The 25,168-nt window shown below is 43.5% G+C and overlaps 1 protein-coding gene across 5 annotated transcripts in view; it reads right to left on the bottom strand.

The window, feature by feature from the left end:
• map3k12 (mitogen-activated protein kinase kinase kinase 12) overlaps positions 1 to 25,168 on the bottom strand; it is a 58,177-nt gene that overhangs the window by 16,564 nt on the left and 16,445 nt on the right. For 2 of the 5 annotated variants that reach the window (XM_004911944.4, XM_002936651.4), the window contains exons 2-5: positions 5,876 to 6,358; positions 5,368 to 5,551; positions 4,839 to 5,030; positions 2,871 to 3,029 (exon numbers count right to left, since the gene is read on the bottom strand). In XM_004911944.4, the coding sequence (XP_004912001.1) occupies positions 2,871 to 3,029; positions 4,839 to 5,030; positions 5,368 to 5,551; positions 5,876 to 6,293 (953 nt within the window). In that variant the 5' untranslated portion in view covers positions 6,294 to 6,358. Of the gene's footprint in view, positions 1 to 2,870; positions 3,030 to 4,838; positions 5,031 to 5,367; positions 5,552 to 5,875; positions 6,359 to 10,185; positions 10,371 to 10,405; positions 10,481 to 10,527; positions 10,800 to 25,168 lie in introns of those variants that run through there. The other 3 variants (XM_031897198.1, XM_031897197.1, XM_031897199.1) reach the window with 3 other exon arrangements.

The following is a 25,168-nucleotide window of genomic DNA, read 5'->3' as shown; positions in this document are numbered from 1 at the left end:
ACGCATACACAAACACAACAAATTGGTTATATCCCACAATCTAGTGCCAATGAAAGTGCCACAAAGTATAAAGTTATAGTTATATCAGCAAAAAAACAAAATATAAATATGTTCCCTGCTACACCAGAGTACAATGTACATATGAACATGCTACAGTTAATCAATATATAAAACCCTACATTTACATCAGAAAAACAGTTCAAACTCAAGTATAAACTGAATAAATACATGTTTACTCTGTTTATTGTATTCATCACATTCTGGATTTTAACAAAGGAAAATAAAATGCAGATGCCAATATTTAAGAATATTCCGATAAATCACTTCAACCCTTTACCCCCTCTTGCTTCACCCCCCAGACCTGGCATTCTGCTTCTGAGCACTTAATGGAAACAATAACTAACGTAATTAGGTACAAATAGCAGGTCCTGGGCTCTCTGGGCTCTGACTAGGCAGCCTGCCAGATGCCAACACGTCATTTCCCCCAAGAAGCAGTTTCCTATGAGCTTCGTCTGTGAAGGAACCAGCAGTAAAATGTTCAGCAGAATGGCCAACACATGAGATTTACAGGTTAGGATGTCACTTTTACAGCACAGTAAGGCAATGCCTCTAAGTACAGCACATCACCATGATTATTTAATGGATCCATAAAGGAATGACTAAACTAATAAAATACAAGGTTTCATTTAATCCGAGAAAACCATTCATGGGCCAGCTCATTTGTTAGGCTGGATTCCTGTCAGTCAACTGACCTTTAAGGAAAGTATTCTACATGAGAAGGTCAGCCATTGGGTGTATTGGGATGTCTTAACGCAACAACACCTGGAGGTTTGCAAGTAAAGAGGAAATTATATTTCTTACTCCCAAGCCCATCAATTTGCTCAAAACAACTTTACTCTGACTCACTGGCATGTAAAAATTCTATTTACGAGATTAGTAATCTTTGGATTTCACAGAAATAATTGGAACAGTCAATAAGTATTCACCCCTGATTACATCTTAACTGCCCTTCAGGCTGAGACCCAGCAGATGATCTGGGCTCCCCTAGGGAACCAAGCTGACTGTATGCAATCCCATGTACTAAATACAAAGAACCCTGTCAGTTCTGAGGGCCAAATTTGTATCTGAAGGTTTAGCAGGGAAGCTGCTGACTGATTTTAGCCACCCTAATCTAAAGACTGAAAGCTGAACACTGAACTGAAAAAAGATATTCAAATAATCATCCACTAAAGCTGGCCATACACGCACCGATAATATCGTACGAAACCTCGTTTCTTACGATATTCGGTGCGTGTATGGCAAGTCGGCGAGTCGACCGATATCACAGGAAGCTGCTGATATCGGTCGACTCACCGATCGGGACAGTTAAAAGATTTTGATCGGGCGCCATAGAAGGCACCTGACCAAAATCTGCCTTCAGCGCTGAATCGGCGGAAGGAGGTAGAAATCCTATTGTTTCTACCTCCTTATCTGCCTGTTTCAGCCCTGAAGGTTAGTGGCGGATCTGACGATCTTTCGTGCAACCGATGGTCGCACAAAAGATCGTCAGATCGCCTCGTGTGTGGCCACCTTAAGAGTGATGGCTCATGGGGAAATAGTCTCCCCTGGTTAATCTCTAACCACGGGCATCTAATCTCCTATAAATACCTTCCTACCAGCAATAAAGCGAATCACTAGTGAAATATGCATTGATTCATTTTCCGAAGTCACACAAAGTTTCCCCCTGCAGGAAAATTTGCACAACTTTGGAAAATGAAGCAATGTGTATGCCTTACCGCCAACAACTCACTTTATTGCCGGTGGGTAGGTATTTAGGAGACATTAGTTTCACATAGTAGCCAAAATGAACCTTGGGCAACATGGGCCATCTGTCTGTTTATTTGGGCCCTTCAGACTGTTTTGACAGGCCTGACAGAACCATATCTGGGCAAAATTTGGCCAGATATTAATCCTTGATCTGTGAAATCGGGGACTGCTTTGGCTCATTGTTACGGTCCTTGCTCTGACTTTTCATATCCCCTTCACTGTAATACGGTTATTTGGCCCTAGGCTCAATAACGCCCACCCAATTTGGGCATATTGGGGGGAAAATTTGCTCGTTTGGTGACCTTGCCAAACGAGCGAATCTTATCAAGAATAGCCACCTTAAGATGTTGTTGGTCTGTATGTGTTTAAGAGAAACTGCTGATACAGAATCTGGCACCTGTGAGTATTCATTGATACTTTACAGATATCCAATTAGGCGACAATATGTTAATTTACCCAGCATGGCTCATTAAAGGTTATGTATATGTCTAGACACAATGTCATTTGTTATCTCCAATGAGAAGTCCATTGAATCCTTGGAGGGCTGATGCATAATAAATGAACACAATTAACGCATGGTTTATTTACAAGTAACAGTTACGTTGGGAAAACTGTATATACAGGCAATCAATGGGAATGTGCAGTAAATAAGTGCCATAACTATGGCCTAAGGTTGCCAGATTGTGTGAAAAACCAGGGACACCTCTAGAAAATCCAGCTTTAAGGGCTGTACTGCAAGGCATTGACTTGACATTGTATCAGGTTATAGGTGAATGGCACAGAGATGGGTCTGGGTGCTTTAGTGTGACTTTTCCCTGCAGTTAACTATTTAAAGAAAAACGTTTCCACTTGAAGGGCTGACTAGGTCTAGGTCTTAAAGTTAGGAGTCTGGATCTTACTTAGGGTGCTCATATATTCTGGGGGTTAAAAAAAACCCTTCTGGGATGCATGTGTCCCCAAGTCGACATCCCCATCACACTCCTACCTGTCTCAGATGTCTTGTGCCTGGAAAATGTTGTTAAACACCCTGTCTTGCCTATGCCTTACATTCGCTGGGCACTCACCAAATATCCACCTTCTCAGAAACAGGCTCATTGCGTATGACTTCGGGTGCCATCCAAGCAACTGTACCCGCAAAGGACATCTTCGTGCTCTTGTCACTCAACTCCTTGGAGGTACCAAAGTCAGAAATTTTGACCAAGTCATCATAAGTAATGAGCATGCTGCAGGTAACAAAAGAGAAAATGTGAGTTAGAAACACTCCTTATGGTACATGGGCCACAATCTGTGCATCTCTGGCATTCCCAGCCTTACCGGCAGATGATATGGGCATCAGCAGCTGCTGAAGATACAGGCAGATATCTGAACTAATGGACAGTGATGAGTTCCCTTTGTATAAATAAATGACATAGTTGTTTGCAGGCTGACAGAGCAGCAAGTACTATGAATGCATTAGCCTAATATTTATACATACAGACTGCAAGAAGAGATAGCACAAGACTTCCTAGACACCCATGTGATCTATGTTTGTCATTTATATTCCACCAATGTACTGCTACTTATCACACAATGGGTATGTGCAGTGTTTCTAGGATGAGCTGCAACAGTAAAAGCCTAGCTACAGACACAGAATTGGCTTCTCAGCCTCAAGCTGGAGATTAGGACAAATGTGCACAACAATGAAATAAAGATGAAAACAGTAAATTACAAACTGGTATTCTATGACATTTGTCATCCAGCCTCAACCTCTGCAAGCAGAAAACATTTGTACACCCACTACATGCAATAGTCACTGACTCCTTGGGGCTGAATTATACCACAACACAGGTGAAACTTTGGCTTCCCACAATACATCACTCTTGGCGGTTTTGACGAGACTGCATGAAGTCAGACTAGACCATGCCACTGGCTGAGACAGGGGGTGGTTCTTGCAATTACTACGATCTAAAGTCTTTTAGTTTTGTTTTACTGCATAGAACTAGGGTTGCCAACTTGCTGGTATTTTATCGGCATAGCTGACAAAATACCAGCCAAAGTAAATTTGTAATACCTTGTAATACCGCCCCAATCAGCCCACCTCCTATCCCCTCTCCCAGCTCCCTGGAAACCCGCTGCATAGAACTTCCCACCACTTGCCACTTAGAAACTCTATGCAATACAATTAACAACCATGTTTAGGGTTAAGTATAAATATGATAGACAGACCCCTGGCCCTTAAGGCTGATGACATGTTTGGTGGGAGCTGAAATGCTGACTGTTTTGCTCCCTGATGTTTGAAAAGGAACATTTGATAAGGTTCAAAGAATAGAAGTGAAAAAGTAGACCCTTTCTGTGCTCACCAGTTGAAATAGCTACATACTGCACACCTTGTGTGCTCTTTGCGTGATATGTAGTTATTTTATATTGAGAATATGTGGGTTTCCCCCCAGTTGTTAAGTGTGGAAAACACATCATCTGTAAGGGGAGCTGTGGATGAAATCTGATCTTTGTACATGCAGATGAGCTAGTCTATCTCAGCTGGTGTCACATGGGCTGAACCTTCATATAGATTCTGTTGATACTTCAGTCAGAAAAATATTTCTTTCAGGATAGAACATGTCAAGTACCTTTGTACACAAACATGTCAAGTACACAAGTACACAAATACACATGCTCTAGTCTAGTGCTGCCCATCTGGCAGCCAGCGGGCTGCTTTCAGCCCAAGGCCCCCATTGTGTGGCCCCTATTAAAGTTTGGCTACTATGACTGTTTACCTTTGTGTAAGCTTTAAATGGTATCAGTGAGCACACACTATTTGGATTTTGGTGTGCTACCACCATTAATGTAGATATGGTTTCAAAAGTTCTTGTGATTACATGGTTGTGGATTAAAGTGGGTGTGGTTTTTAAAAGGGGTGTGGTCAACACTGGCTTCCATTATTGGCCGTCCACCATGTAGGCCAGAGAAATTCCCACCCTCAGTACAACAGAAGTTGGACAGCACTGCTCTAGTCTATTATACCTTATGCCTACAGGCATACAATAGACACCTACTTAGGTGACTTGAGGTCTCGGTGGATTATTTTATGGAGGTGCAAATAGTTCATTCCACCTGCGATGCCCATGGACCAGTCTACTAATAAAGAAGGGGTGATCTTCCTCCCAGCACGCAAGACTTCATACAGTTGCCCCTGGGCACAGAATTCCATTAAGATGCAGTAACAGGGAGCTTGTGTGCACACACCCCTGTAAGAGAAGCCAAAAGAGCATTAGTGAGAACATTATTTGGAAGAAAGTATATATATATATATGACCTGTCCTCTGTGACCAATAATATCATAGAACTCCTTGATGACTTATAAAATCTTTATATTTTACAGTAGGGGGAACAGTATTCACTATATACACACACATGCTATATGGCATATATATTGCTATCTCGCCCCAAACAATGAAAAACAACCCCAGATCATTATTTTATTATGGCAGGTCTAGCAAAAATATATATACACTATATAGAGAATATCTGCTTTTACAATCATTTATTCTATTATAAGGGCCCTCAGACACAATCTGTACTCACTTGAAGGTGATGATATTAGGATGTTTTAGCTTGCGGAGATGTTTGATGTCTGTTTCTTTAATATCTCGCACTTTCTTTACAGCCACTTCATCACCGTGAAATTTCCCAAGAAAGACAGCTCCTTGGGCTCCACTGCCCACCCACTGCAGGTCCTGGATTTCTTCAAATGGAACCTCCCATGGGTCTTGGTAGTGGGAAAGACCAACAAAACAAATAATAAAAAAAGGTGAATGTCAAGTATTATTGAATGTGTAATGGTAGCCAACTTTGGGTACACTAAGCATAGTGGGAAGAGCTGCATCTGGCATTATAGCTAATGACTTTAGCTTGGGATCTAGGGAGAGAGTCAAGAGTCTTAGCCCTCCAGGAAAACTATAATATTTTTCATTTGTCTTATTTTCCTTTGAATTCTGAGCCTGATGTCTTTCTGGTTCAGGGCTCCAACAGTTGGTTTCCTCCCTACCCCCCTGTATATTTATCCTCTCCTGTTTTTGCACCCTGCACTCACCTTCTCCCTGCTTGTGTTCCGTTGAATAGGTTTTCCCAATCATTGCCCAGACGGGTCTCAGACATCCAAAAAGCCCTCCGAGAAAGCCAACCCCTGCTTGACACTGCATACGGCCTTCTCCCAATGCCCGACATGGCCTGTCTTCTAAGGGACAATCTGCTGCACCCCCTCCACCCCTGTCTTCAGCCTTTTGTGGGTCCTGAGACACACTGTGCGTAAGGGGTGTTGTACAGTCATCATTGTGTGGAGAGCCCCCCTCAGATCGCACCACACCACGGAGAACACATTGTGTGGGCGTCAGTTCTTGCTCAGGGGTACAGCCAGGAGGGGTATCAATATCCAGGCGGCGAATAGGTCCATCCGATAGCAAACTGGCAAAGGAAGGTGAGGGGGTGCGTGTTTCATGTAGACAAGCCATTGTAGCTGGTGTCACAAATAAATTACTAACAGAACACAGTGGTGTCTAGTTTCCCAGTGTCAGTTCTGCAAAGAAAATGCAAGTAATCGACAGTTATGCAATGTTATTGTAGTGCCGTGTGTATACATCACAAAGGAACACACCATGAGTATTACCAGGCACTCGTCAGGGGATAAAGTAAGATATACAAACGTAAGAACATCACTTTCAAAAGGAATCTTGAAGTGCTGTGTGTTAAAACTTGTGTGTATATATATATTAAGTTCAACAACAAAAGCACCATCCTGCACAGACATTCTTTATATGGCCCTGGGACTCATTTGTAAATTATCGTCAAAAGGTATATTGTAACCTATAGAATAGCTAGACAAGCAGATATATATATAAACACATAGATGGACAGCTAGCTCAATTGAAAGATAGATATATAGACAGATAGACAGATTTAAGGCCAAAGGAATTTAACCCCATACGCAGAAGGTTTAACCACTCACAATCCCCCCACCAGCTGACCTGAACACCATGCTAGGCTGTACGGGGGTGAAACAACTTCCCACAGCCTTGCACAGGCCTGTCTAGTTGCTGACAGCCCCTGCACTGAGATATCAGATTCTGTCAGTGATCTGACACAGGCCCGATGTTTCCTTACATATCAGGTTAATGCCGGAGACCTGAGCCAGTGAGGGGCAGCCAAAAGTCATACAATGGGTTCTAGACTGGGGGGGAAAGCTGCTTGTTCTCCTCAGAGCCTAGTACAGCCACCATGTCAGCAGCCGCAGGGTGGTTTCTGACTGGTGAAGCCTCAAGGCAGGGGGTAACCCCTAGATCTCTGGCACTTTAACAACTATTGATCACTACAGAAGCCCAGCCTTTAATAATTAAAAAAAATCTGTAAAGTAGGCATTTAGCATAGTCATTGATAAATAATTTTTGCTGAAAGAAAACATGAGTATTATAAAGGCAGATGTGTAGTATTCTCCATAATCTCCATGCTGATCATTGTTTCAAACAGGAAAGACAGCATTTATAGTAACACTGTTTCCCTCCTGCACATACAGTAGTATCTTGGGACAGAGTGCTTAATGGGACAGATGTTTAAGGAACCCATACACAGTATGGTATTTGGTATGATATTAAGGGAAGGAAAAAATCCAACGTTCTGTGCAACATCTTCAGTGACTGAGCTTAGTGGTAAGTAAGGGATGGGTTACAGGCAGCTCACACAGGAAAGCCGCAGCGTCAGAATGAGGGAGGCAGGAACTATCAGTGCAATTAGTCGCCAAAACCTGACAGCACCTCGCAAGGCAGACAGACGCGGCTATGAGACAGGGAGAGCAGCAGAGCTGTCCGAGGTGCTGAAACCCCTCCGTCCCATAGAGAGTCCCAAAGAGAGTCCCATAGAGAGTCCCATAGAGGGTCCCATAGAGGGTCCCATAGAGACCGCAGGACCCGCCGCTGCTCCGGTAAAATAGCGACTCGCTCAGCAGATGGAAAAGATTTCTGTTAATACATTTACAGATTAAGATTCCACATCAAAATAAGCGATCTTTATTGCCGGTTCCACAAACTACAAGAACAAATCGTAGCGTCCCTACAGGTCACTGGCACACAAGGTCAGGACAACGAAGGGGCACCGCCAACACAAAGTCAGATCCATCGCCGCTGCGGAATTTACCTCTAGTAACTACTAATTTGCTCATTTACTTCATTCTGGGCTTTATACGCACCTTCATGTGCAAAACCAATGCAACATATTTCGCATGCGATTTCCAACATACCGTTCGAGCATAAGATGCTCGCTGTTACACCGCCTCAATCAGTACAAGATTTGCACTAACATATGCACGAATCTGTCCGCAATTACATCTGCAGTCTGCAACTTGCACCAATCGTCGCACAACCAGATCACTATTGTGCCCCACTCGGACTAATGCAAACACAACTAGCGCACAATAAATCCCCTCTACAATGCCCCATGTACTAACCCTCCATCTCATCCCTACAGAGCCATATACAGTAATATCAGCACTTCTGTGCCACAGGCGCAAGCATCTCCTTCCCTTACTGTATGCAGTAATCCCATCACATCTAGCAACTCACTACTGTGCCAACCTAATAGCCGCAGCTCAGAAAACTCGCTACCCATTACTGTGCCACCGGGAGCCCATTACTGTGCCACTTGGCATCCCACCAATCCCATATATACAACCGCTCACTCGCAGAATGTAAAGGGCATTTGGCAACTTGTTCAAACCCATCACCTGCTTAAATAATTCCGACGATACTATTAGTCACCCCAACAAAATATGTAAGTACAATGGGCGCTACTTCCAGCAGACCCAGGAAACAAGGATCCTCAGCACCCACATAGCCAAGAGTACATTCATCTACTATATACACAGCCACCACATGGAGCATAAACACAGCCCCCAGCACCCAAACAGCTCCGAATATATTAATCCACTATATAGGGCATTAACCCAGGGACCCCAGCACCCAAACAGCTCCGAATATATTGATCCACTATATAGGGCATTAACCCAGGGACCCCAGCACCCAAACAGATCCGAATATATTGATCCACTGTATAGAGCATTAACCCAGGGACCCCAGCACCCAAACAGCTCCGAATATATTGATCCACTATATAGAGCATAAACCTAGGGACCCCAGCACCCAAAACAGCCCGATTATACTGGTCCACTATATGGAACATAAACACAGCACCCAGCACCCAAAACAGCCCGATTATACTGGTCCACTATATGGAACATAAACACAGCACCCAGCACCCAAAACAGCCCGATTATACTGGTCCACTTTATGGAACATAAACACAGCACCCAGCACCCTTACCCGCACAGAAGAGGTTATTCAATGTGGAGAATAAACACACAACAGTGCGCCCAGCAGCCAGAGCATCGTGTACCCTACTATATAGTGAATAAACACAGCTCCCAGCGCCCACACATCCCGGAGAATCCTATAATAAGGGGCACACAATACATACAAGGCAGTGCCCCGATCTCCTACACCGAGAATACGGATCCATTATACGGGCAGAAAGCGCTACATTAACCCCGCATTGCCTTTATCTACAATGGGAACCTGACAGCAGCGGAGAGTTGCCCAGCGATTCGCATACTGACACACGTGTATACTGCCATTGTACATAATAAGCACCCAGTCCCTCCAGCATCTCAGCGCCCCATGCTGTATATACATACCCATTCATAGCGCTCCTATAACTGTATATACATGCCCATTCATAGCGCTCCTATAGCTGTATATACATACCCATTCATAGCGCTCATATAACTGTATATACATGCCCATTCATAGCGCTCCTATAGCTGTATATACATGCCCATTCATAGCGCTCCTATAACTGTATATACATGCCCATTCATAGCGCTCCTATAGCTGTATATACATACCCATTCATAGCGCTCCTATAACTGTATATACATGCCCATTCATAGCGCTCCTATAGCTGTATATACATACCCATTCATAGCGCTCCTATAACTGTATATACATGCCCATTCATAGCGCTCCTATAGCTGTATATACATGCCCATTCATAGCGCTCCTATAGCTGTATATACATACCCATTCATAGCGCTGCTATAGCTGTATATACATACCCATTCATAGCGCTCCTATAGCTGTATATACATGCCCATTCATAGCGCTCCTATAACTGTATATACATACCCATTCATAGCGCTCCTATAGCTGTATATACATACCCATTCATAGCGCTCCTATAGCTGTATATACATACCCATTCATAGCGCTCCTATAGCTGTATATACATACCCATTCATAGCGCTCCTATAGCTGTATATACATACCCATTCATAGCGCTCCTATAGCTGTATATACATACCCATTCATAGCGCTCCTATAGCTATAAGCACAGCCACCCTGGCAGCCAGTCGCACAGCCGGTACAGCGCCACAATGGGAGCAGGGCAGTCAGTCTCTCTCTGCACCCAAACACTGAGCCATGTGCCTTACACCCACACCGGGTTATTATTCCCACAAAGGGCACCGGCTGCCACATACCCGCACTCAGTGCCCAATCCCCACAGTGCGCCGGGTACTTACCTGCACAGCCCCCTGGGTTTGTTGCACTCAGTGAGTCTCCCCACCGGCTGCTCTGCTACCCTTCACCCCCCCCCCCCCATGTACTGACCGGCAGCCGTGCCCCTCCCCCCACTCACACTCACACTGTGCCCCTAATCCGCTTCCAGCTGCTCCGCCGCTTGATCTCTCCCAATCCGACTGCAGCCCCAACCCGCCCTGTGTACCTGTGTGTTACCTACTAACTGCCCCCTGTGCTAGTGTGGCCATCCCAGCCCCTGCCCCATGCCCCGCTGTCTATGGTATGTAGTTACCCACTGTGCTCTCCCCTCTGTGCATTCCGCCTGTTTCTATATAGAATATAACGCCCCTCCTATTGGCGCCGACTGCACAGTATAGCATGTACCCCGCTAGCCCATATGCCTGGGTGCCCCTGCTACTGTACCCCCCTAGCCCATATGCCTGGGTGCCCCTGCTACTGTACCCCCCTAGCCCATATGCCTGGGTGCCCCTGCTACTGTACCCCCCTAGCCCATATGCCTGGGTGCCCCTGCCACTGTACCCCCCTAGCCCATATGCCTGGGTGCCCCTGCTACTGTACCCCCCTAGCCCTGTGTATTTGCCTGCCCTATCTGTGCTATTAAACCCATGTGCCTGAGCTCTGTAATGTGCCTTAGTGCCACCTCCCTACAAAATGCCCTGCCTTTATCTGCCCTCTGACCTATGTGCCCCTGCCCCCTGATCTCTGTATGTCTGTTTGCTCTATGCCTTCTATGCCGACTTTCTCATGTGTCTCTCTGCTCTCTAACAAATATGTCTTCTAAGTAGTCTCACTACTTTCTAGTATATCTATTATTGGGTACTGCCTAACCTAACTGTGCTCTGTATTTTCCCTATGGCCTCTAACCTCTAGGTCTCTCTGGACTTTCCTTACAACAAATCTGCCCCTGTGCTGTGACTGCTCTGTTTATTTGTGCTCTGCATGCTATGGATCTCTGTCCTGTAGCCAATTAGGTGTCACTCTGCTGTGCCTCAATACCCTCTATTGTGCTCAGTTACTGATGTCTCTCTGTAGTGATCTATATTCTGTATGTCTCTCTGTACCTGTTTATACCTCTGTGTTGTATATCCTATATGTCTCTATATGCTCAGCATCATATACACCTATGGCTCTGTAATCTGGAGCATATATATATATATGTATCTCTGTGTCTGTATCCCCATGTTTTCTAACCTCTGTGTCTCTCCTCTCTGTCCTGCATAGCTTTTAGTCTGTGTGTGCCTCCTCTCCCTAACACATCTCCTCTCCAAATATCCCCCTTCCTGCTCACTCAGGACATCACTCTTTTTGTTAGTTGTATCATTCCCTGCTTCCCCCACCTCTGTTATCCCAAGAAACCAATCATCAATAGGGCTGTTTGGCTCCTGCCTTATATTAGCCTGGACCCTCACAGCTGAAGGTGAAGGAGAAGCATGCATTGTAGCTAAACCTCAGTGACATCATTACACAATATACTGTTGTTAAGAGGGTAGGGCTAGGAGTGTATAAAGCATGTGAGATGGGGGAAGGTGAAATGGAAGATAGATGTGCAGGGGTAGATGTAGGAGGGGGCAGGAGGTGGGGACACAGAGAAGGAAAGGTGGGAGGCAGGAAGATTGGGTGTGGGTGGGGTATGGGAGGGGAAGGAGACTGGCTAGATAAATGCAGAGCAGACTGGAATAGGGATTTGTACAGAGATCCTGTAATAAAACAAAAATACAGAGGAAAGCCTGTTTGTTTAGGCTGACAGAGAGCACAACATTAACTGCTTCCTATGCAGAGACACAAGGGGTGGATATATCAGTAATGAGGCATCCTTTGTAAAAAAAAAAGTGTGCATTTATACAGCTACTGTATTTGCACTATGGAAGCATGGTAGTGGTTTTGGTCAAACATGGCAAGATCCGATTATGTGGTGACCCTAAGCCTGGGCTAGAACTGGCTTTTGGTCCAATTAGGCCAAATATGCACTGGGTCAAAATAGGCTGATCCCATTGTTGGCCAGAAGAACAATGAACAATGACCAGAACATACAGAGGGGCCTAGGGGGACCTGTAGGAAGAGGACTGTATCAATGTGTTCCTTAACCAACAGTTTTTAAACCTGCCCAATGGATTTCTGGCTTTCTTTCAGTTACTGGGAGGCCAGTCTGTAAGCCCCATACATGAATAAACATATTGGTTACTCAATCCACTATTATCAGCCCGTGTATGGCTAGTTTTACTTTGAATACTATTCCACTCCTTTTCTCCAAGTGCATGGGGAAGAGTTTCCCCTGCTACTCTACAAGCAAAACTGCAGCAATGTGATGCTTTATGGCTGGGATTGTAGATTAAAGGGGCACAAATGGGCAGATCTCTCCCTACAACTAACACCTGAACGAATGGACCATTGGCCAATAAAAGCCCAGATCCAGTCAGCCAGTTAATGAAACATTCCAGGGAGGCAAGAACCCATTATATCTTAAGCTGGCAATACACGATCAGATTTTAGTCTTCTTCTGACAAACCTTCAGATATTGGTCGTACGTTTAAATGCAACAATCTAAAACTAACATTCAGACTTAAATTGTAGGATAAAGCCCTAAATATAACAAATCAGAGGATGTTCTGAACATGAAATAGTTGGCAGACACCAATTATGCGAAAGTGACTTCCACTGTAGGTCCCCCAAGGATATCGTCTGATACACAAAACATGCACAGGTTTCATCGTTACCCGACCCAAATTTTCCAACCTGTCTGATCAACAACCAAACGCCATGGTATGAAAATGATCAGGATGATAATTCTGAGCCCACACACAAAAATCATATGAAAATAACATAAAACTAGGTTTTGTATGATTTATTGGTACATGTGTGGCCATCTTAACGAAACTTATTGGTGGAATGGATTAACTAACAGATCCAACTGGAAGCTGCCGGAGCATACCCTAACATCTGAGTGTAGAATTTAGTCAGTTTGGTAGATAAAGGCTGACATTATCTCCTTGTGTCAAGCCACAAGATAAAGTACGACCAATGATCCTTTATTTGAGAGGTGACACTATGCGGGCAATGGCACACTATCTATTTTGGCACTCTCTCCTTGTAATTCACTTTAAATATGTGGCTGCTAAAGAGCAGTTTGTAAATCAGATTAAAAGATATAAAAAATATAGGGCTATAGAGAATGACAAAAAATAGCAGCCTCACAGAAAGTCAGTGACCCCATGCAACCAAAATGAATTTCCTGTTGCAGGTTAGAAAACAGACACAATGAGAAGGCTAAAACTGTGAAAAACGTAACACACAGACCAATTAAAAAGTTGCTTAGAATAGTTCCATTTATAATGCTGAACAGCAGCTGCTTCCAATTATAGTTATGAGAAATGACCAGCACAGACAGTGTCACAAAGTGCTGACACTCAATTGCTTGGCCTTGCCCTAACCTATATACAGGGAGGAACTCAGCCTGTCACCCGGAGGCCCCTGTTGGCAAGCTGCTACCCCTCCTACCTCTAGAAAACCCAACTCTACACTTTTAGAGTGGGACTTTAAGCATAACATTGGAAGTTCATCTCCTAAATCTCTATGAACTACTGTATATGGAAGGGCAGGTAACTGGGGGGCTTATCTTGCCTCATGACAAGGACCAAGTGGAAGAATAGCAGTTGCTACAAATTAAAATTACACAATTGCCATCCAAAAAATTCATCTGATGAATTCAGGGGAAAAAAGCTACATGCACGAAGGGAAAGCAGCATGGGGTGGGGTGATATAGTGTGAGTGAGTAGCACTGGCAATAATAATGGGATAAGTTGAGCAGGGGTAGGACAGGGGTGCTGTACTGGAAGGGTAACATGCTTTCTTCCCTCCCAGATCTATCTCCTTGTCTTTTGTTGTTTTTCTCCTGTCTCCTTTATCTTCTCCAGCTTCTGGGGCATATTTACCACCTGTAGGGCATATTTATCAAAGACAAGGTGTGAATAGGCTGTTTGCCAGCAGAGAACTGTAAAAGTTCTACATCGCTGTGTGGGTCTCTTCTCACTAGCTAGGTTTAAGTACTGCACATTCATTAGGGAAGAACCTTTCACCTTTTTTACGATACCCTTACACCTGGGAGGCAGAACCAGCGCATTTTTTGTAAAATAGGGAATTAAATAAAATTAAGTTGCCAAAGGGAATCAAACCAGGGTCTCAAATTTGAGATTTCACATCAAACACAGATTTACTTAACCTCTGGGCCGGCTACTATTTTTGAAACTGGGCTCATTTAGCTTTATTACCACTTGATGACAGGTATAATGCGTATACATTTTTAAGAAGAAATAATGCTAATTAGGGTTTTACAGTTGGGAGACTTAAAATAGAAAATGACACCAGGGTTATAGTCAGTAGATATGGCAGCTGTGTGAATAAGCACCATTTACCTGTTTTATCTCTACCCCTATTATAAAAGAGAACCCTGGGCTCACTAAAGAGCAGCTGAGACTGCCATATTTACACCAATAAACAACACTACCTGGGATAGTGCTCTGATATAACACAGGGCTGCTATGGCTGAGAGGTTTAGCTGTATAAGGCAGGATATGTGAATGCGAGGATGCCCAAGCTAGGTGTAGCCATAAGCTGTGGATGATTTGTGACTGTAGCCCCCCTGAGACACGTTGTCTCCTGCGTTTGTTTCCTGTAGGTCACATGATTACCTGACATCAAGTGCAGGGGAGTATTATGGGATAGTGCACGCTGCGGCGTTGCCTGGGAGACGCATCCTACCAGCAGTGCATGAAGTCAGTGCTAAAGATAGCCCTGACAGCAGAGAGCCTCTGTAATACGCTGTGTGTCAGTGTGATGGGGTGTGTGTGTTACTATTTGGGTCACTGTAGCCCTGTGTGTCCGGGTGTGTGAGCAGCTCCTCTACACAATAGTACGGTGCAATTGGAAATGGAAGAATTAATATTAGTTTAGGGTAATAGGGCTGATCTTATTGTCTAGGCATCTGATTTTATTGTGTGGGAATAGGTTACAGCACCTGTGTATTGGCACATGTAGCATATGGAGATCTATACATTAGGGTATGGCTATACCATGCCCAGCTACCCAGCACTGACTTCCATCAACCCTCTCGTACCAGCTGCTGCCCCTCCCCCATCATGCCACCTCCTCCCCATCTGGCTGCCCCCCTCCCTTACATTTTCCTTTATGAAAAGAGCCAGTCCACTCCAGCCATTTCCCCAGGGGTTCTGCTTAGGAGTTTTGTTCGTCATAGAATGTAAACAGAACATAGGGTGCTAATGTATGTACCCAGTCAATGGAAAGGTCAGCGCTCACTAACCCAATGTCATGGCCTGACTGCTACGCTCCGAAGCTTGTCCGAAAGGAGAGAGAGCACTCACGGGACTTGCCCACGCGTGCAACATCGCTTATTGGGGATCAATGCATTTTGATCGCTGACAGCAAAAGAGACACTGTCTATTATGTGCAGACTAGAATAAGCCCTGTGAATGAAACTCTCTTCTATACAATGATATAAGGAATATACAGATAATGTACCTTCTATTGTAATAAGTTAGAATTTCAGAGAAAATACACCCCCATTTTCCACATGAGCTCATTCAGCTGGGATTATTTAAAAAAAAAGGTGCATAAACACTGTCTGATCTGCCTTAAATGTCAATGTATTTTTGTTTTTACACAGACATACTGTACCTGATTCCACTGAAACAAAGCCAGGACACCCCAATGAACCATTTCCCAGCATTCATTGTGCTCACATTGTAATGCAACCTTGTTGTATTATAAAGTAATGGATTCTGGGACTGGGTAACTGTTCAGACCCTGGAATGTGTTCAGCCAAGGGTCCCAAATCCCTTACAAATTTATCGGGACTTCCATGTTTTCTATGTAACAATTTTTGCTTGGCCCTATCATATACAGTGGTGTGAAAAACTATTTGCCCCCTTCCTGATTTCTTATTCTTTTGCATGTTTGTGACACTTAAATGTTTCTGCTCATCAAAAACCATTAACTATTAGTCAAAGATAACATAATTGAACACAAAATGCAGTTTTTAAATGAAGGTTTACGTTATTAAGGGAGAAAAAAAACTCCCTAAATAATAAAAACCCTCATTCAAAAACTGCATTTTGTGTTTACTTGTGTTATCTTTGACTAATAGTTAAATGTGTTTGATGATCAGAAACATTTTGTGTGACAAACATGCAAAAGAATAAGAAATCAGGAAGGGGGCAAATAGTTTTTCACACCACTGTATAATGTACATATAGGTTAACACTTTTGTAGGTCCTGTTTCCTTAGATACATCTCTAAACCAGTTTATGTTATTTGGAGTGGTCTTTTGGGGAATTGCGATATACAGGCATGGCGCAGTTGTAAATATGCATAGTACATCCTAGGTGAAATTGGGAATTCATTCCCCATCATGGGAAATTGCTTGCATTCACCTTCAGCAGTAATATCAGCCAATGTTTTCACTCCTGCTATACCTGACACAGATTGGAAATGTGGGAGGAATTTGTTGCCCCATAGGGGGGTCCAGTTTGACCATACCTTATTTTTTATTTTATTGCCCTGGCTAGTTTTAGTGATTTATATAAGGAGTCACATGGGGATAGTAGTCTTATAGTGGGGAGATATACCTCTATTTGGCAGACAGGCTAGTGCTTTGAGGGAACCTACTGCAGTTGCCCCCAAGCACCAGGGCCCAGTTATCTAACTTAGGGGACATCCTCCAGTGTTAAAAAAACAGTTAGCTGGCGAGTAAGTACATAAAAATATTGGGCACAGCTAAGCCACCTGTTTGCAGGGGCCTGTAGTGTTGAAAGGGCGAGCCTTGGCTGCTCCCCATACCATAGAAATTTTCTTAACACTCTTTTTAAAAGAGTCACAGGAGGAGTTATTGGAGAATTGTGGAAAACATATACAAATTTCGGAAGATTTTTAGGATATTTATTCTACCAGAGGAGGGACAGAGGAAGTCCCTGCCATACTGAAACTTGTTAGCACCGGGGATATGTTTAGAGACACATACTGTCTGAAATCCCTGTGGATTACCCTTGCCAGATATTATATATAATATATATTATATATAAATATGGACACATAAATATGGACGCAGCTGGTGGATAGCAGAGAGGGCTTCTCATGGCAAGTGGGGAAAATCAACAATTTGCTATAATTCACCCTATTCATTTTTAATTGCCCTTCTTTGTACTCTCTCTAATTCAACAGTATTCAGTTTGAGCACTGGAGATCAAAACATCATGTCAAATTCTAAATGATGGAAGAAAGTAACCCCCTCCTCCCTTGAATCTATGCCCCTTTTACTACAGCTCAAGTTTTTGCTTGCCCTTGCAGCTGCTGCCTGGCATTGCTTGTTACAGCCAAGTTTATTATCCACAAGTACCCCTAGATCCTTTTCCATTATAGTTTTGGCTACTGCAGTCCCATTAAGGGTATACATGAGTTGCATATTTTACATCCCAGGTGTATGACCTTACATTTATCAAAATTGAATCTCATCTGCCACTTAGCCGGCCCGATTGCCAGTTTGTCAAGATCCTGCTCATAGGCGGATTTTTCAATAAGGCTTGGGGAGGCTAAGCCTCCCCAAACCTGCTTTGGCACCTTAAAACCTGGCTCCATTTCTGCACTGCATTGCAAATCTTCTCCAGGTTCTGCAGAAATCAGCTGTGCTCTGATTGGATCTTTCTTATCTTTCTTCTTGTGGATTCTCCAATCAGAGCACAGCTTTCTTGACAGGCAGTAAAATTGACCAATCAAGGCGCAGATGCAGACAGGGATCGGGAGATTTTGCAAACTGGAGGCAGTGCCGAATTGAAGACTAAAAAAGAAGAATCTGCAGGCTGTAAACTTTACCCAAGAACCAACTTTGAACTTTTGCTGCAGTTTTCATCCCATAGGCACTATACACAGGTACTATACTGTATATGTTCTAAAGACTGACCCACTAGCTGAAATTAAATTGTTTTTTGTCACCTGACAGCTATAATATCCCTATCCTCTACCCTAACAGATGGAGGGTAAGTTAACTTTTCCCCCGACAAAGCTCATTGTGCTTTTATATATTTGTTATGGTTTTTTGCACTTACTACTTTTCTTTTACTTTTGTCATTGTTTTTTTCATTTCTAGTTAGTTACAGTGGAGCCAATGTTATGTATCAGTGCCAGTGTTATAGTGCCAGGGCCTGAATATCTGCCATCTGTACCCACTGCTCCTTATGGCATATAATGTGCTGGTTTTGTATATAAAAACTGCGTCTCACTGTATATAACGTGCCTGGGATGTCAGTACCTGCTGCCTCTCTCTCTATAAAGCTAACTTAAACACATCTAAAGGGGAGGTTCACTTTTAAGTTAACTTGTAGTATGTTATAGAATGGCCTATTCCTAGCAACTTTGCAATTGGTCTTCCTAGTTAATTTTTTATAGTTTTTGAATAATTTGCCTTTCACTTCTGCCTCTTTCCAGCTTTCAAATGAGGGTCACTGACCAAAAAGTATTGCTCTGTGAAGCTACAGTTTTATTTTTCCATGCAGGCCCCTTAACTATTCATATTCCCATCTCTTGTTTAAACCACTACCTGGTATATAAGACCCTAGCAACCAGATAGCTGCTGAAATACCAAATGGAGAGCTGCTGAACAATAAGCTAAATAACTGAAAAACCATTAAAAATAAAAGAGGTCCAATTGCAAATTGTCTCAGAATATCAATGTCTACATCATATTAAAAGTTAATTTAAAGGTGAACTACCCCTTGAAGCTGACTGATCACAAACACAAATGTATAGAGAACCCCTAACAGAAGTGCACGTATGAATGCTTTTACATCCTAAGCATTTTAGGGTTAAAAAAAGCACCCCCACCCGCACTTTTGCACAGTATCCCTGGGAGTCAGTGGGAACGGTAAGAGGTAGTTGGGAAGTTAATTTTTTACACCAGCAGCGAATCCACTAAGTGTCACATTAGCTGTAGGTTAGTCTGTGTATGGGCCATCTTTAGCCTCCCCAAACAAAAAAGTCACCCTCAGCCTATGATCCTGCTGCACAAGATGCCACATACTGGATAGAAATGACTGGGTTGCAGAGCTTTGTGTTATCGGCAAACACTAAGTCAATCATGAACAGACTACGGGACCCAGTACAGAACCCTGTGTGATCCCACTAAAAACCCTACTCCAAATAGAGAATGTAACACCCAACCACCCTCTGTACCCGATCCTGTAGCCAGTTTTCTATCCATGTGCAAACGTCTTCACTAAGACCAATAGACCTTAGTTTGGAACACTTTATCAAATGCTTTGACAAAATCCAAATAGATTATATCTACTGCATCCCCACTGTCCAGCTTCTTACTTACCTCATCATAAAAAGCAATTAAATTGGTCTGACATGACCTGTCCTTCAGAAAGCCATACTGATTACTGCTCATAATGTCATTCTCCATGACACAATCTTTTTGTGGTCCTTTGGCCATTCTCTCTACTTTTACACCCACCCTTTTGCCCCTTTAAAGGCATAGCATACCTGGCTGGACAGAATAAAGGGCATGCCAAACAAAAGATGACCATTAAAATATACCCAAGATTCCAGTTCAAAGAACCCTTGTAGGTTTAGCTTGTATGGAGATGTACCGTACATACCATGAAAGTGCTGTATATGTGTTTTTCTGTACTAGACACAATGCAGAAGGACAATATTAGAGGTTAATGTAGTTTTAATGTTATTAATTTGATATGTTAATAATAATAATCCTAGTTACTATAAACTGCTATTAAATCAAAAAGTAAGTGCAAAAGCAGAAATTCAGTTTAGAATACAGGACTTGCTAGTATGGGAAACCTTGGGTAACACAGCATTTATAGCATGACAAGCACATTCAGTTGGTCCATCCTGCAAGAATGCACCAAAACCAGCGCAAGCTACAGAACCCATCTAAATAAATTGCTAATGTGCCATCTAGCATGTGTATTAAGTGGTTAACTTTAAAGAGGTTATGTAATATCAAGAGCAAAATTTGCTACTTTTCTTATCACCTATAGCAACAAATCAGCAAGTAGAATTTACTGGTCACCTGTAAACAAAGTAAACATCCTATTGGTTACCATGGGTTACTGCCCCTGGGCAAACTTTGTGCCTTTTATTACTTATGGGGGAAAGACGGATGCTCGTGCTAGCAGAAAGTGCTAAAATGTTGAATGCTTACATGCTATTAACAAAGTTACTTGCACCCATGAATGCACCTTGTCTGATTAATGTCAATGTCTCATCAATGTTTGCACTTTGCACATTGGACTTGTAACATGGAAATTCCCGTGATGATCTGGAAATCACCATCTCTCCCTACTATACCTGCTATCCCACAGCCACAGTCCCTTCCCAGAGGCTATTATCCCCCCACTGCTACTATAGGCACCATCTCTCCCTACTATACCTGCTATCCCACAGCCACAGTCACTTCCCAGAGGCTATTATCCCACTGCTACTATAGGCACCATCTCTCCCTACTATACCTGCTATCCCACAGCCACAGTCCCTTCCCAGAGGCTATTATCCCACTGCTACTATAGGCACCATCTCTCCCTACTATACCTGCTATCCCACAGCCACAGTCCCTTCCCAAAGGCTATTATCCCCTCACTGCTACTATAGGCACCATCTCTCCCTACTATACCTGCTATCCCACAGCCACAGTCCCTTCCCAGAGGCTATTATCCCACTGCTACTATAGGCACCATCTCTCCCTACTATACCTGCTATCCCACAGCCACAGTCCCTTCCCAGAGGCTATTACCCCCACTGCTACTATAGGCACCATCTCTCCCTACTATACCTGCTATCCCACAGCCACAGTCCCTTCCCAGAGGCTATTATCCCACTGCTACTATAGGCACCATCTCTCCCTACTATACCTGCTATCCCACAGCCACAGTCCCTTCCCAGAGGCTATTATCCCACTGCTACTATAGGCACCATCTCTCCCTACTATACCTGCTATCCCACAGCCACAGTCCCTTCCCAGAGGCTATTATCCCACTGCTACTATAGGCACCATCTCTCCCTACTATACCTGCTTTCCTTAAATTACTCCCCCATGCTGGTCTCAGAGTTATCGGATGAGTTTATTCATTTCTCATGTACTGCAGTTAAAATGTACTTTCTGCACATTGTCCTGGTTGGAGGGGTTAATCCTGGGAGATATGTGCTGCTTTACCCTCCCTCATTTTCTCTGTCTGCAAAAGAAAAGCCAGCAAATTTCTCCCCATGAATGCAGATCAGCCAATCCACAGCAAGCATTGGTTGACTCCATCCAATCAAAGGGCAACTGAGTGGTAAACAGCCGGTTCTGCCACATCGTGATTGGTGGGCACATGGGTTACTTAGTGCTGATTGGTGGAATGGAAGCTTGGCACAGGTGTTGCTGGGAGATGTTGAGAGGCAGAGCAACATCTGAGCATTACAACGAGAGAGTGAGAAAAAAGCAAGTTTATAGAACTTGCCTTTACTGAATGCCCAGCCTTGAATGCTTCATTTGATAGACAGGAACTGCATGCAGCAGGCACATCTCCCATCCTCCTGATGCACCCTCCTCTGCTGAGCTTTCATACCAACCTATACCGGGACACACACACTTGGTGAGAAAGGTTCTCTGCACTTTACATGTTGCTGTCTGCTCATAGTTACTCTGCTTAATCTGGGGATAAAGAATGTCTAGGTGGTTAGAATGATCAGCTGGCACTGTCTGTGCTATAGACAAATAGCCCTTACCCACCCTGATCACTGCAAATGCCTCTCCCTGATATAGTTATGTCGTTATGCTTGCCTTGCAAGTCTCAAAACTTCCGATCCCCATCAAAAACTTCATTTTGAACTACTTCTTCTTCATTACACCCAATCATGCTGCATTGCTGAAGTCTGCCCCACAACACACTGCCAGCCAATGCCATGTCCTGACGTAGTTCTAGCTTGGATTCTGCAGACTGGGACATAAAGTTAACTCTGAAATTAAGGGCTGGTTTTAGGGCAGAAAAGGTCTGTGGCCATCAGTATTACAGCAGAAGTTATTGTAAGAGAAGTCCAACATGTTCCTCCAGTTGCTGTTCTGTTGAAATACAACTCCTGGTATTCTAGAGGCTGAGGTGAGAAACAAAAATAGGGAAAAGGCTGGGATGGGTATTGGATTAAATATTTGGGATATTATGCAGAAATAAAGTGCATGCAGAAGGAAGCCAGATGGATCATTGCAATAATGAGGGACCTAAGCAGGAATGGGGGTTAGTAGGAAAAAAGTGCTCAGGGGTCACTGCAAAAAGAGGGGATCTATAAATGAGTGGGGTGCAATAAGGGGGGCTATGTAATAATGGGCAGCAGTAGCACAACGAGAACAGGAAATTTAAAGGAACGTGGTTAAGTAGAACATACACAGGGAGATCACTGCAATAACACAGGGCTATATGGGGTACATGGGGTGCTGTACCAGAACTTTGCACAAGGAAGGCATGGAGATCACTGTACCAGCAGGGGGGTATGCAATAATGGGGTGCAGCAGCAAAGCATGAACAGGGAAGAATCACATTAATAACAGGGAAGCTATAAAGGAATTTGGTACAGTAAAAGAACATGCAGAGGGAATGCAGGGAGATTACTAAAATAACAGGGGTGGGTATAAAGAAATGGGGTGCAGAAGCAAAGCAAACACAGGGAAAGTAGGAAAATGACATTGGTTATGCAATACATATATGTTTAATATCATTAATAGCATTGCCATGATCTCTGCAAATATTACATACAGGCAGACTTTGCAGAACATGTACTAATGCTATAGAAAATACCCCTGCAGTGTCAGATCAGCAAAAGGCTCAGTAACAAAATTTCAGGGCTTGGTATCATACGGGGAAAGTTATATATATATTTATAATTGTTACGTGCTTTTCTTATCATAGGGAAAAGATACTGCTCACTGCTTTGCCTTCCAACATCTCTCAGCAACACCTGTACCATGCTTTCATTCTCCAATCAGCACAGATACCCCCATCTGTGCCCACCAATCCAAGTGTGGCAGAACCGGCTGTTTACCAGGCAGTCCTCCTGTGATTGGTTAGAGAGGCCAGTGATGGAAGCAGATTGGTTGCTGTGTGTGGATGGGGGGAAATTCGCAGACAGGGTGTGAGTGCCGCACAGTGCACCCAAACAGCATAAATAAAAGATGCTTGCCAGCCGTTTTCCTCCCTCTGGGCTGACCTCGCTCCAGCACACACCGGACAGAGATGCTCCCTGCCTCCCAACAACCCCCCCTACAACATCAGTTTGGGGCACTCTCCAATGAAAGCATAAGGGGCCTCTGCAAGAGCCAATCTTACTGTACTTCTGCCCCTGCATTCTCCAATCATGAGGATGTGGCCAGGCAGCCGTGGGGACCTATTACAGAGATATTCAGCCCTTATTGGAGGGCTGGTATGGGAGTTGGCTTTACAGAGGGAGGGTTAGGAACACATCAAGTGGTGTGATGAGAGAAATGAGAGGCAAAGCCAAGTACATGAGAGAACACGTGCATCTCAATGCCACCTTGCTGTGTCAGCAAATCTGCATTTCTGTCTGAGTGCCAGTGTGAGAGGATGAAAGCAACACTCCCTGACAGCTGGCAGAGCCCACAGCCTGTGCCTCTCAGAGGGCTAACAGTGAATGATGGGAAGGCACACTGTCATCTAACTCAGTCACCACTAAGGTAAATCCCTATTCCCAGGGATAAACATATCACTTTAGGGACCCTACAGCCATTGCTACAGTGTAGAAACATGTGTCATTTCAGGAACTCCCATCACATTCTGATCCTAAAATGCAGAATTAGTCCAAAGTAAAGTACCGTCCCTGCTTATATTGAAATTGACCAACTGTGCCCATTGTTCTTCACACAGCAGGCATTGTAGGGAAAGCAGGAGCCTGGCACCACAATTTAGCTGCTATTACCTGCCCATATTTACATAACCCACACCCAGTCCAACAAGGTCTGCTGTGCGTATATGGACAGAATGACAGACCAAAACATCATAGTGCCAATGCATATGGCACAGTAATAGTTGATATGTACAAAGCTCTTAGGGTCACAATTCTCTGGTATAATAATAATTTATAATCTTGATGTCCAATCGATCCTATACATTTTGTGCTACACTGCAGCAACCATAATCACATCTGTGTTTAACATGTTATTACAAACACTGTCTGTGTATCCTGCATTACACAATACAGACAGATTTACACTGAGGATCAGTCTCTCTTTAAATATAATGAATTTGCACACAGAGCTCAGCTCCCAACCAACAGAGCCAAAGTTCCTGGATCCCAGATGCGGGACCTGTTATCCAGAATGCTTGGGACCTGGGGTTTTACAGATAAGAGGTCTTTTCCTTAAGTCTACCAAAAAATCTAATTTAAACATTAAATGAAACCAATAGGATTGGGATTCTGGGAAACAAAGGCAACAGCAGAAATGGACTTAGTAGGGATCATGTACAAAGTACTGTTTTATTATTAATGAGAAAAAGCAAATCATTTTATAAAAATTTGAATTATTTGATTAAAAAGAAGTCTACGGCTGATGGCTGTCCCATAACTTATAAATTCAGGACACGGTCCCAATCTGGACCAAAACATTGGCCACAAGTGATATGTGAAAAAAGTGTGCTGGATCTTACAAAACATATATACATACTTATAGATACCTA

This window comes from Xenopus tropicalis, chromosome 2 (assembly GCF_000004195.4).
Source record: "Xenopus tropicalis strain Nigerian chromosome 2, UCB_Xtro_10.0, whole genome shotgun sequence".
NCBI classification, from domain to species: Eukaryota; Metazoa; Chordata; class Amphibia; order Anura; family Pipidae; genus Xenopus; species Xenopus tropicalis.
Note: the sequence above shows the minus strand (reverse complement) of the source record. Positions and strands in the feature narration are given on the sequence as shown.